Here is a 13,780-nt window from a genome sequence, read left to right on the forward strand (position 1 = left end):
TTGATAGATAAATGTAGACTTTTCTAGAGATAATGCCTTCTTGATAAAAGTAAGTAGAAAAATTATATATTAAACTATATAAATTAGATGTCACCAAAGAATCAAGAAAAGCCTACATATTTTATTTGTTAATATAAATCAATTAATATTTATTAAGTACCTGCTGTGTGTAATTCCTTACATACAGTATTGTGTATATATAAGGTATTGGGGATATAAACAGAGGCAAAAGACAGTCTCTGCCCTCAAAGAGTTTATAATCTAATGGGGGGAAGGGAAGATAATATTCACACATATATAAAACATATTTGTTATTTACAGAAAAATTAGAAATGATTTTTAGAAGGAAAGCCCTAGAATTAAGAGGAATTGGGTAAACTTCCATTAAAAGATAAAATTTTTGTTGGCACTTGAAGCTACAGAACTCAGTAAGCAAAGCTGAGGAGGGAAAGCATTTCAATCATGGTAGATAATCAGAGAAAATGATTGAAATCAAGAGATAAAATATGTTATTTGTAGAACTTCCAGAAGGTTAATGTTACTGAATATAAAGAATTGGAATATGATTTTGTTGAGGCATCAATTCAATAGAAACATAAAATACAATACTAATATCTAACAATCTCTGACATTTTAAAAATCACTTGAGTCACATGTCAACCTTATTTGAGTCACATGTCAACCCAAAAAATAGATATAGCACTTTTTTTAGGGAGCGAGTAAAAGTGCTTGAAGCTTAAAAAGGTTATGTGATTTTTCGAATATCATACAGCTTGGAATCTAGGAATTAAATTCAGATCTTTGTATTCAATATATTTTATTACTCTGGCATTTGCTATGCAGTTAAGGCTTTAAAAGTTTTGCTTTATATATTGTTATTAGATATGGAGATATAACACTTTATCAGCAGAATATTTATGAATTGTATTTTCTTATAAACATATCAGAAACATTCTTTTTTCTGATATTGGTGCCTAATATATAATAGAATATATAATAAAATATATTTTCTTAGTTTTGACACCCAAACTTCATGCAAACATTTCTCATTTCCTAGAGTCATTTTTATGATAGAATTCCAAAACTCTGATAAAAATTCTGGTCAAGAAAAATTATACTGCTACCTTTTACATACAACTTAAAGGGCTTTTTATGAGACTTGGTTCAATACAAAGGTAATTCTTTTTCTTGAGAACTAAGAATGATCCTGTGTGTGAGAATTGTATTCAGCAAGTATCTTCAAATGAAATCTAATGATTAATTCCTTCAGCAAGAAGTTGTCATACTCTTACTTTTTTTTTTATTATAGCTTTTTATTTACAAGATATATGCACAGGTAATTTTCCAACCTTGACAGTTACAAAACCTTTTGTTCCAATTTTTCCCCTCCTTCCCCCTTTCCCTCGGCCAGATGGGAGGTTGACCAATACATGTTAAATATGTTACAGTATAAGTTAAATACAATATATGTATACATGTCCATACAGTTATTTTGCTGTGCAAAAAGAATAGAACTTTGAAATAATGTACAATTAACCTGTGAAGGAAATCAAAAATGCAAAAATAGAGGGATTGGGAATTCTATGTAGTGGTTCATACTCATTTCCCAGAGTTCTTTCGCTGGGTGTAGCTGGTTCAATTCATTATTGCTCTATTGGAACTGATTTGCTTCATCTCATTGTTGAAGAGGGCCACGTCCATCAGAATTGATCATCATATACAACTATTGTTGAAGTATATAATGATCTCCTGGTCCTGCTCATTTCACTCAGCATCAGTTCATGTAAGTCTCTCCAGGCCTTTCTGAAATCATCCTGCTGGTTATTTCTTACAGAACAATAATATTCCATAACATTCATATACCACAATTTATTGAGCCATTCTCCAATTGATGGGCATCCACACAGTTTCCAGTTTCTGGCCACCATAAAGAGACCTGCCACAAATATTCTTGCACATGCAGGTCCCTTTCCCTTCTTTAAGATCTCTTTGGGATAAAAGCCCAGTACTAACACTGCTGGATCAAAGGATATGCACAGTTTGATAACTTTTTGAGCATTGTTCAAAATCGCTCTCCAGAATGGCTGGATGTATTCACAATTCCACCAACAATCATACTCTTACTTAACAGTGAGGTTCAGAGGTAGTATAAAATATGGGTGATAGCAACTCAACATATATTAAGTAAAACATTCTAAAATTATTTACAAGATGAGGAAAATGAAGTATGAAATCTATTGTCCCTATAATCTTGAAAATTTTAATTTTCCTCCAAATGTCACTTACTTTTCTTTGAGCCAATAAAAGATTTCCTTTAAAATTAATTCCATAGCTTTTTACTTTTCATTTTCAAGGTATTTCCAGCTTGGCCTTTCCAGGAGCCCTGAATTTTATCTTTTACAACTGTAGAGAGAACTTCTCAATTTCTTCTCCTTGGAGAGTCTTATTTCATTTTGGAAAAAGTCAGCTTTTCATTAGCCCTTGATTTAAGAACACAAAATATATATTATGTTTTCTATATATTTTCTGTAGAGTGTACATAATAGTTTCTTACATAAGAAAAGTAGAAACTTGTGGGGAAATATGCTTAATACTTAATAAAAAGATATTTTCCCCAAAAGCTATAATTATAAATTTATTTCTGGGATTCAGGTGTTTTACTTTAAAGAATATTTAGTGAGCACTAACAATGTATAAAGCACTATTTAGGATAAAATATTGTATTTAGGATAAAAAATATTTCTTTTCAGAAAGTAATTGGACTAGATAATTTTTTCAAGTCCCTTTTAGTGATTAAGATTAATTAAGATCCTGAGAATCTGAATCAGTCCTCAGAAGAGAAGAGGAAGTTAACAGATAGATTTTGAACAGGGAAGTTATGGATGGCTGTCAACAAAGTCACTGGTCATTGAAAAATAAGGGGAAACTTAAGATCAAAAGTCAGGCAAATTCATTCTCCAATTGTTAAATGGTCAAAGGATATGAACAGACAATTTTCAGATGAAGAATTTTTTTTTAATAGCCTTTTATTTACAGGATATATACATGGGTAACTTTACAGGATTAACAATTGCCAAACCTCTTGTTCCAATTTTTCACCTCTTAGCCCCCCCCCCCCCCATCCCCTCCCCTAGATGGCAGGATGACCAGTAGATGTTAAATATATTAAAATATAACTTAGATACACAATAAGTATACATGACCAAAACATTATTTTGCTGTACAAAAAGAATCAGACTCTGAATTATTGTACAATTAGCTTGTGAAGGAAATCAAAAATGCATGTGTGCATAAATATAGGGATTGGGAATTCAATGTAATGGTTTTTAGTCATCTCCCAGAGTTCTTTTTCTGGGCATAGCTAGTTCAGTTCATTACTGCTCCATTAGAAATGATTTGGTTGATCTCGTTGCTGAGGATGGCCTGATCCATCAGAACTGGTCATCATATATAATGATCTCCTGGTCCTGCTCATTTCACTCAGCATCAGTTCGTGTAAGTCTCTCCAGGCCTTTCTGAAATCATCCTGTTGGTCATTTCTTACAGAACAGTAATATTCCATAATTTTCATATACCACAATTTATTCAGCCATTCTCCAACTGATGGACATCCATTCAGTTTCCAGTTTCTAGCCACTACAAAAAGGGCTGCCACAAACATTCGTGCACATACAGGTCCCTTTCCCTTCTTTATAATCTCTTTGGGATATAATCCCAGTAGTAACACTGCTGGATCAAAGGGTATGCACAGTTTGATAACTTTTTGAGCATAGTTCCAAACTACTCTCCAAAATGGTTGGATTCGTTCACAACTCCACCAACAATGCATCAATGTCCCAGTTTTCCCGCATCCCCTCCAACAATCATCATTATTTTTCCTGTCATCTTAGCCAATCTGACAGGTGTGTAGTGGTATCTTAGAGTTGTCTTAATTTGCATTTCTCTGATTAATAATGACTTGGAGCATCTTTTCATATGACTAGAAATAGTTTCAATTTCTTCATCTGAGAATTGTCTGTTCATATCCTTTGACCATTTTTCAATTGGAGAATGGCTTGATTTTTTATAAATTAGAGTTAATTCTCTATATATTTTGGAAATGAGGCCTTTATCAGAACCTTTGACTGTAAAAATATTTTCCCAGTTTATTGCTTCCTTCTAATCTTGTCTGCATTAGTTTTGTTTGTGCAAAAACTTTTCAGTTTGGTATAATCGAAATTTTCTATTTTGTGATCAATAATGATCTCTAGTTCTGCTTTTGGTCATAAAGACCTTCCCTTCCACAGGTCTGAGAGGTAAACTATCCTGTGTTCCTCTAATTTATTAATAATTTCATCCTTTATGCCTAGGTCATGAACCCATTTTGACCTTATCTTGGTGTAATGGCGTTAAGTATGGATCAATGCCTAGTTTCTGCCATATTAGTTTCCAATTTTCCAGCAATTTTTATCAAACAGTAAGTTCTTATCCCAAAAGCTGGGATCTTTGGGTTTGTCAAAGACTAGGTTGCTATATTTGTTGACTGTTTTATCCCTTGAACTTAATCTATTCCACTGATCAACTAATCTATTCCTTAGCCAATACCAAATAGTTTTGGTAACTGCTGCTCTATAATATAATTTTAGATCTGGTACAGCTAAGCCACCATCATTTGATTTTTTTTTCATTAATTCCCTTGAAATTCTTGACCTTTTGTTTTCCATATGAACTTTGTTGTTATTTTTTCTAGGTCATTAAAATAGTTTTTGGGAGTCTGATTGGTATAGCGCTAAATAAATAGATTAGTTTAGGTAATATTGTCATCTTTATTATATTTGCTTCGCCCTATCCAAGAGCATTTAATATTTTTCCAATTGGTTAGATCAGACTTAATTTGTGTGAAAAGTGGTCTGTAATTTTGCTCATAAAGTTTCTGATTTTCCCTTGGCAGATAGATTCCTAAATATTTTATATTATCAGTAGTTACTTTAAATGGAATTTCTCTTTGTAACTCTGACTGTTGGATTTTGTTAGTGATATATAAGAATGCTGATGACTTATGTGGGTTTATTTTATAACCAGCAACTTTGCCAAAGTTGTGGATTACTTCTAATAACTTTTAGCAGAATCTCTGGGGTTCTCTAAGTATACCATCATGTCATCGGCAAAGAGTGATAATTTGGCTTCCTCATTGCCTATTCTTATTCCTTTAATCTCTTTCTCAGCTCTTATTGCTATAGCTAGCATTTCTAATACAATATTAAATAGTAATGGTGATAGTGGGCAACCTTGTTTCACTCCAGATCTTATTGGGAATGGTTGCAGTTTGTCTCCATTACATATGATGCTTACTGATGGTTTTAAATAGATGCTGATTATTTTAAGGAAAAGTCCATTTATTCCTATACTCTCAAGTGTTTTTAATAGGAATGGATGTTGGATTTTATCAAATGCTTTTTCTGCATCTATTGAGATGATCATATGGTTTTTGTTAATTTGGTTATTAACATGGCCAATTATATTGATAGTTTTCCTAATATTGAACCAGCCCTGCATTCCTGGTATAAATCCTACTTGATCATAGTGTATTATCTTGGAGATGATTTTCTGTAGTCTTTTTGCTAATATCTTATTTAAGATTTTAGCATCAATATTCATTAGGGAGATTGGTCTATAATTTTCTTTCTCTGTTTTTCAGCCTACCTGGTTTAGGTATCAGTACCATGTCTGTGTCATAGAAGGAATTTGGTAGGACTCCTTCATTCCCTATTTTATCAAATAATTTATATAGCATTGGGGCCAATTGTTCTTTAAATGTTTGGTAAAATTACATGTAAATCCATCTGGTCCTGGGGATTTTTTCTTAGGGAGTTGTTTAATTGCCTGTTCTATTTCTTTTTCTGAAATGGGACTATTCAAGCAATTTACTTCCTCCTCTGTTAGTCTGGGAAGTCTGTATTTTTGGAGGTAGTCATTCATTTCACTTAGGTTATCAAATTTATTGGCATAAAGTTGAGCAAAATAACTCCTTATTATTTCTCTAATTTCCTCTTCATTGGTGGAAAGTTCTCCTTTTCATTTTTAAGACTATTAATTTGATTTTCCTCCTCCTTTTCTAATGCAGATTTACTAAAGGCTTATCTATTTTATTGGCTTTTTCATAGAACCAACTCTTAGTTTTATTAATTAGTTCAATAGTTTTTTTACTTTCAATATTTTTAATTTCTCCTTTTAATTTTAGAATTTCCAATTTAGTATTTGATTGGGGGTTTTTAATTTGGTCTTTTTTTAGTTTTTTAGTTGCAAGCCCAATTCATTAATCTTTTTCTTTCTCTGTTTTTATTCAAGTAAGCCTCTAAGGATATAAAATTCCCTCTTATTACCGCTTTGGCTGCATCCTACAAATTTTGGTATGATGTCTCATCATTGTCATTATCTTGAGTGAAATTATTAATTGTGTCTATAATTTGCTGCTTCACTCCAATCATTCTTTAAGATGAGATTGTTTAGTTTCCAATTACTTTTTGGTCTATTTCCCTAACTTTTTGTTGAATGTAGTTTTATTGCATCATGATCTGAAAAAAGCATTCTATTATTTCTGCTTTCTTGCATTTAATTTTGAGGTCTTTATGTCCTAATATATGGTCAATTTTTGAATAGGTTCCATGAACTGCTGAGAAGAAAGTATATTCCTTCTATCTCATTCAATTTTCTCCAAAGATCAACATACCTAATTTTTCTAATATTCTATTTACTTCTTTAATTTCTTTCGTATTTGTTTTGTGGTTTGATTTGTCTAATTCTGAGAGTGCAAGGTTGAGATCTCCTACTATTACAGTTTTGTGGTCTATTTCTTCTTGCAACTCTCTTAACTTCTCCTTTAGGAAGTTAAGTGCCATACCACTTGGTGCATATATGTTTAATATTGATATTGCTTCGTTGTTTATGCTACCTTTTAGCAGGATGTAGTTACCTTCCTTATCTCTTTTAATTAGATCAATTTTTACTTTTGCTTGATCTGAGATAAGGATGGCTACCCCTGCTTTTTTGACTTCACCTGAAGCATAATAGATTTTGCTCCAGCCTTTTACTTTTACTCTATATGTATCCCCCTGCTTTAAATGTGTTTCTTGTAAACAACATATTGTAGGGTTCTGACTTTTGATCCAGTCTGCTATCTGCCTCCTCTTTATGGGGGAGTTCATCCCATTCACATTTATCATTAGAATTACTAAATCTGTATTTCCTGCCATCCTAATAACCCCAGATTGTGCTTTACTTATTCTTGCCTCCCCCAACCCTCTTTCCCCCTTTTAAACTTATGTACCCCTCTTGTATCACGATGCTTACCCTCTTTATAATCCCTCCCTCCTCCCCTTTGAGTCTTTCCCCCTTCCTTCCCTTATTACTCTTTTTCTTTTCCCTTTTCCTCTCCCCCGTTTTTAATGAGGCGAGAGAGAATTTACTCTAAAACACAGATGAAGAAATTGAAACTATTTCTAGACATATGAAAAGGTGCTCTAAATCACTATTAATTAGAGAAATGCAAATTAAGAAAACTCTGAGAGAAGGACTTCCAGGGGCAGAGCCAAAATGGAGGAGCAGACAGGACTCTCTGTAACCATCTCTAAACTTCTCTCAAACCAACAGCAGATTAAGCCTCCAAACTGGTTTTGAAGTAAAAAAAATCCACAAATATTTGGAGTACAATACATTTCTAGAAGAAGATATTCTCCCTGAGCAACAAGAGAACTGTTCGGTACATATATTGTATCCAAGATCTACTGTAACCTATTTAACATGTCTAGGACTGCTTGCCATCTGGGGGAGGTGGTGGAGGGAGGGAGGGGAAAAATCGGAACAGAAGTGAGTGCAAGGGATAATGCTGTAAAAAAAATTACCCTGGCATGGGTTCTGTCAATAAAAAGTTGTTAAAAAAAATCATGGAAAACTAAGCTCCCATGAATGATTAAACTAATGGATGAGTGGAATGCTATTATTAAATTATTTCATTTAAATGATTAAACTTGTAGATGACATAGTTTGTTCAAATCCTAGAAATACTTTTTTGATAAAGCATCTCATTATTTCTGAGGAAAAGATAAAGGGACAAAGATTAGATGATGCAATTAGATATTCAGAACTGAGAAAATTAAATTGATATTGTTTCCATTTCTATAATTGATTTTATCCTGTATCACAGTTGCCATTTTGTATAACTAAGTCATATTACTTTGTCTCTGAGGTAAGTTTAAAAGTTTAGTTTCCCTATAAATCATTTTTATTTAAAAAAAAAAAAAAAACAGTTATCTCTACGCCACTAGCTGTTCTTGACCAATTGGCGGAAATCTGTTATCTTTACACCATTAATTATCCCTGCAATTGGATGATATCATTCAGAATCTTAGACGAAAGGAAGAACTGTTGCTAGCCTCATATTGCTGATTTCCAGCCAATCATGTTGTGCCCCATGCCTGTAATGTTATGGTTTTTGTAACCAATCATATTGTTTTCCCCATCTATGATGCTGCTTTCCAGTTTTTCAATGTGCCTCCTTTTGTCTGTAGAAATGATCTGTCTGCCCTCATCTGCGGTCTTTATTTGCCTTGGTGATGAACTAAAGACCCTTTTAAAGGTAATTACTAGCCTTACCAACAAACTAAACATACTCTTAAAAAAAAAAAAAAGTTGAGTTCTGCTCCTGGAATACTGGGGGCATTGTCTCAAGCTTCTTGTGCTGGGGCCCAGCAAACTGGTTACTTATTTTCTATGGCGGGGCTTCTGGGACTGGCAGCTTGCCCACTTCACTGGGTTGGCCTGATTCAGGCATGCCAATTATTTGTTTTTGTTGACAAAATCTCTCAAGATTTTACATTCTAAAGGAGAAAATAATATATTTTGAAAAGTAATTTCCAGGAGATTAGACTGGGAAGTCACTGAGATGGTGAATTGTTATTTAAAGAAATGGGATAGATTTCTAAAATGCATAGAGAATTGACTCAAATTTATTCAAGCCATTCTCCAATTGATAAAAGGTCAAAGGATATGAACAGACAATTTTCAGATAAAGAAATTGAAACTAGTTGTAGCCACATGAAAAGGTGCTCCAAATCACCATTGATTAGAGAAATGCAAATTAAGACAACTCTGAGATACCCACTACACAGATTGGCTAAGATGACAGGAAAAGATAATGATGAATGTTGGAGGAAATGTGGGAAAACTGGGATACTGATACATTGTTGGTGAAACTGTGAATGGATCCAACCATTCTGGAAAACAATTTGGAACTATGCTCAAAAAGTTATTAAACTATGCATACCCTTTGATCCAGCAGTGTTTCTACTGGGTTTATAACCCAAAGAGAAATTGGAAACTGAATGGACCCATCAATTGGAGATGGCTGAATAAATTATGGTATATGAATGCTATGGAATACTATTGTTCTATAAGAAACGACCAGCAGGATTATTTCAGATAGGGTTGGAGAGATTTACATGAACTGATGAAAAGTAAAATGAGCAGAACCAGGAGATCATTATACACAGCAACAAGAAGACTATATGACGATCAATTCTGATGGATATGGCCCTCTTCAACTTTGAGATGATTCAAACCAGTTTCATTTGTGCAGTGATGAAGAGAACTATCTATACCCAGAAACAGAGTATAGAACATAACATAGCATTCTCACTCTCTCTTTTGTTATTTGCTTTCATTTTGTTTTCTTTCTCAGTTTTTCTTTTTCTTCCTTCTTGATCTGATTTTTCTTGCATAACAAGATAACTATAAATATGTACACATATATTGGATCTAACATGTATTTCAATATTTAACATGTATTGGACTACCTGAGAGCTGGGGAGGAGAAAATTTGCAACAAAAGGTAATGCAAGGGTCAATGTTGGAAAAATTACCCATGCATATGCTTTGTAAATAAAAAGTTTTCATTAAAAAAAAGAGAGAGAGATGGGTTAGTACAATGACAAGGTATCCGAGCTCAGCCAGAGTGAGATTGCATGAGTTGGTGACTGGATGCATCATGTTACGATGAATCATGATGTAGTGTATAGGACCAGCCAGCAGCTTCTGTACCATTATTAATATTTTTCATTAAACTTAATAAACTTGACTTCCTTAATGCTCATTTATTACCAAAATCAGTGAAGAAAGACAAATGAGAAGGGTAAAGGCATTAGTGACAATCTATGAGTTTGAGCAATAGACAAGAGCCTTAGTTCAAATCTGGCCTTAGACACTAGCTGTGTGAGAGTTTCCTCAGTTCTAAAGTGAGAGAATATTAACAGCACTCATTTCACAGGGTTGTTGTGAAGATCAAATAATTGAATGTTATTAAAGCACTCACCACAGTGCCTGGCACATAGCAAGCATTATGTAATGCTTATTCCTTCTCTCCTAGTAACTATGGGATCATTGTAGTTATTATATCGATCATGACTTATAATTGTTTTCCTTTACAACTTTTTAGTCATTGTATAAATTGTTCTCCTAGTTCTGTTAAAAAGTCGTTCTTTACCAGTTCATTTCATTGGAAATCTTCTTAGCTTTATCTAAATCTGTCCCTTTCATAATTTCTTATGGCACAATAAAATTCCTTTAATCTGTCCCTTTCATAATTTCTTATGGCACAATAAAATTCCTTTGTGGTCATATAGTACAGTTAATTTAGACATCACCAGTCAATGGACACCTTTTTTATTTCCAGTTCTTTGATATTATGAAAACTGAAACTAGTTTTTTGTGCATATAGATCCTATCCCTCCTTCTTTGACCTCTTTTGAGTATATATCTAGCTATATTTTTTCTAGTTCAAAGAGTGTTGTCAATTTAATGATTTTTTTTAGTGTAGCTTCAGATCGTTTTCTGTAATAATTGTATCAGTCTACATTTCTGCCAAAAAAGAATACATTAGTATGTCTGTCCTCTCAGAGTAGGTTTTTTTTTTTTTTGTCAACTTTGCCAGTCAGAATTGTTTAAAAGTACATATTATTAATTATTTGGAGTATTTATTCATATTTTTTTTTGATAGCTTGCCTTTCTTTTTTTCCAAATCATTTTTCCCCCTGTGGCAATTGGGGTTAAGTGACTTGCCCAGGGTCACACAACTAGGAAGTGTTAAATTTGAACTCAGATTCTCCTGATTTTAAAGTTGGTGCTCTATTCACTGTGGCACCTAGTTGCCCCCAAATCATTTTTTAAGGTAACATTTAAGGTAACAACTAGCTGGGGCAGCTAGTTGGAGCAGTGGATAGAGCACTAACCCTGAAGTCAGGAGCACCTGAGTTCAAATCTGGCTTCTGACACTTAACATTTCCTGGCTGTGTGACCCTGGGACTCTAAACTTTAACCCCAATTGCCTTTGGTAAAAAAAAAAAAGAAACATTTTATTTTTTTCTCCAGCTGCATGTAAAAAACAATTTAAAATATTCATTTTTTAAAAAAGTTTTAAGTTCTATACTTTAACATATTTAACACGTATTGATCAACCTGCCATCTGGGGGAAGGGGTAGGGGGAAGCAGGAGAAAAGTTGGAACAAAAGTTGCAATTGTCAATGCTGAAAAATTACCCATGCATATATCTTGAAAATAAAAAGCTATAATAAAAAAAATAAAAATAAAAAAGAGAATAGGGACTGTTTTCTGGCACATAATAAGCAGTAACTGATTACACATTAGTGATAGATAGATACTGCTTCCATCATGTAACTACCACCTTAAAAATCCTCCATTTATAGCTATATATGTCATAACATTCTTTTAATCAGTAGACTTTAGGAAAGTAGGGACTGCATCTTATCTAAATTCTGCATCTCAGTCAGCATATACTCTGAACATAGCAAACACTTTAAAATACTAACTTACTGTAAGTTATTAATATTAATTTGATTCTTGAGCTATGAGTAAAAAATTGGTTCCAACTTTTGGGGACAACTAGGTGGTATAGTAGATATAGTATTAGACCTGCAGAAAGGCAGACTTGATTTCAAATGTGATCTTATACAGTAGTTGTGTGACTTTGTGCAAGTTATTTAACCTCTGTCTGATGTAAAATGGAGGAAATTATAATATCTATCTCTGAGGGTTATTGTGATGATAAATGAGAAATGATATGTAAAACATTTTATAAACCTAATAGCTCTGCATAAATATCTATTATTATTATCATTATGATATATTCATAATCTATAGAGAGTTAGAATTTCTTTAAATTTCAGGTTTAAAAAAAGTTTTAAATTCAAAATTCTATCTTCCCTTCCTTCCCATTTCCCAGGGAGAGTAATCTGATATAGGTTATACATATGGAATCATGCAAATATATTTCCATATTAGTCATTTTATGGAAGAAAACTCAAATCAAAAAAGAAAGTGAAAAATTCTACTCTGGAAGTAAATAATATTTTTCATCAAGTACTTTGGAATTGTCTTAGATTATTGTATTACTGCGAATAGGTTAGTCATTCACAGTTATTCAACATACAATATTGCTGTTACTGTGTACAATGTTCTAGTTCTAATAGCTTGCCTTTCTTCTAAGAACTGCTTCTTCATATACTTTGATCATATTTATCTTTAAGATAATGTCTCTTGTTCATATATAAATATTTTAATAAATTCCCTAGAGATCTTGGATATTAGATCCTTTTCAGATAAATTTTGTGCAAAAACTTTTCCTCATGTAATTATTTCTCTTTTAATTCTATCTATATTGACTTTCCTGGCATGAAAAGCTTTTCAGTTTTATATATTACATATATATATGTAATTTCCTGTGATGATCCTTTCTATGACTTACTTGGTTAATAACTCATCCCCTGTATGTAATTATGACTGGTCGTTTCTCTCACTTATTTTTTTAAGTGAAATTTTGTATTTCAATTGGCAAAAATCTGTCATCTCTGGTCTTCTACCCTGCTCTCTACAATTGAGAACAAAAGCAAAACAAAAATCACTTTTATAAAAATGTACAGTCAAGGAAAATAAATTTCCATTTGTATTTATTGACATATATCTGTATATATGGTGTTTAAGAATCTCTGTGCATGTACACATACACATAATTCTAATTTTCATAAAATGACAATTCACTTTTTATCATGAAAGCATCCATAATATCACCACATCATTTATTTTATTCTTTTTGCCATCCAATGAGTATTTAGAAGATTCTCTTCTTTGGCCCACAGCCTCTCTATTATTCTTATGACACACATTCCTTTCTTTAATTATTCTTTCTTATTAATGGCCAACCCTTTTACTGACCTATGAAATATCATGTTCCATTAAATTTCCCAGCTGCCAGGATTTTTTTAAAGATTTGAATCTAGAATGGAAGAAATAATATTAGCAAGACAATGCCATTTAACCAAGAGAGATTTCATAGATTGCTTTTTGCTTAATTGACCTGACCACAGATAGAACTTAAATTTTCTTCCTCATTTTATCTCCAATTTTGTATTTCTTTTAATGATCATTTTGGGAAAATACTTGGGCAAAATATATCTTTGAATTTTCTTTACAAATAATGTGATGTGAAGAGTATTACATACATTTTACATACATACATATAAAGAAAATATGTGAATTTCTGGTTGTGTACAAAACAATTATGAATATTTAATATAAGGAAAAATATATTTCCCTTTGCAGGAAAAATTTAAAATTTATTATAAAATGAAGAAAGGATGTTTCTCTGTAAGTTATATTACCTGTTTAGGTTTTCTTTCTATGAGTTATGACATTCAAAATCAAAGTGACTACGCTTTAAAAAATTATCATTTTA

The 13,780-nt window shown here is 32.5% G+C and overlaps 1 protein-coding gene across 6 annotated transcripts in view; it reads left to right on the forward strand.

Moving 5' to 3' along the window:
• BICD1 (BICD cargo adaptor 1) overlaps positions 1-13,780 on the forward strand; it is a 249,590-nt gene that overhangs the window by 84,342 nt on the left and 151,468 nt on the right. Inside the window, exon 1 of one of the 6 annotated variants that reach the window (XM_031938140.1) lies at positions 8,534-8,614. The exons of the other annotated variants lie outside the window; for them this stretch is intronic. Coding sequence (XP_031794000.1) covers positions 8,549-8,614 — 66 coding nt within the window. The 5' untranslated portion in view covers positions 8,534-8,548. Of the gene's footprint in view, positions 1-8,533; positions 8,615-13,780 lie in introns of those variants that run through there. 6 annotated transcript variants of the gene reach the window in all.

This window comes from Sarcophilus harrisii, chromosome 5 (genome assembly GCF_902635505.1).
Source record: "Sarcophilus harrisii chromosome 5, mSarHar1.11, whole genome shotgun sequence".
Taxonomy (NCBI): domain Eukaryota; kingdom Metazoa; phylum Chordata; class Mammalia; order Dasyuromorphia; family Dasyuridae; genus Sarcophilus; species Sarcophilus harrisii.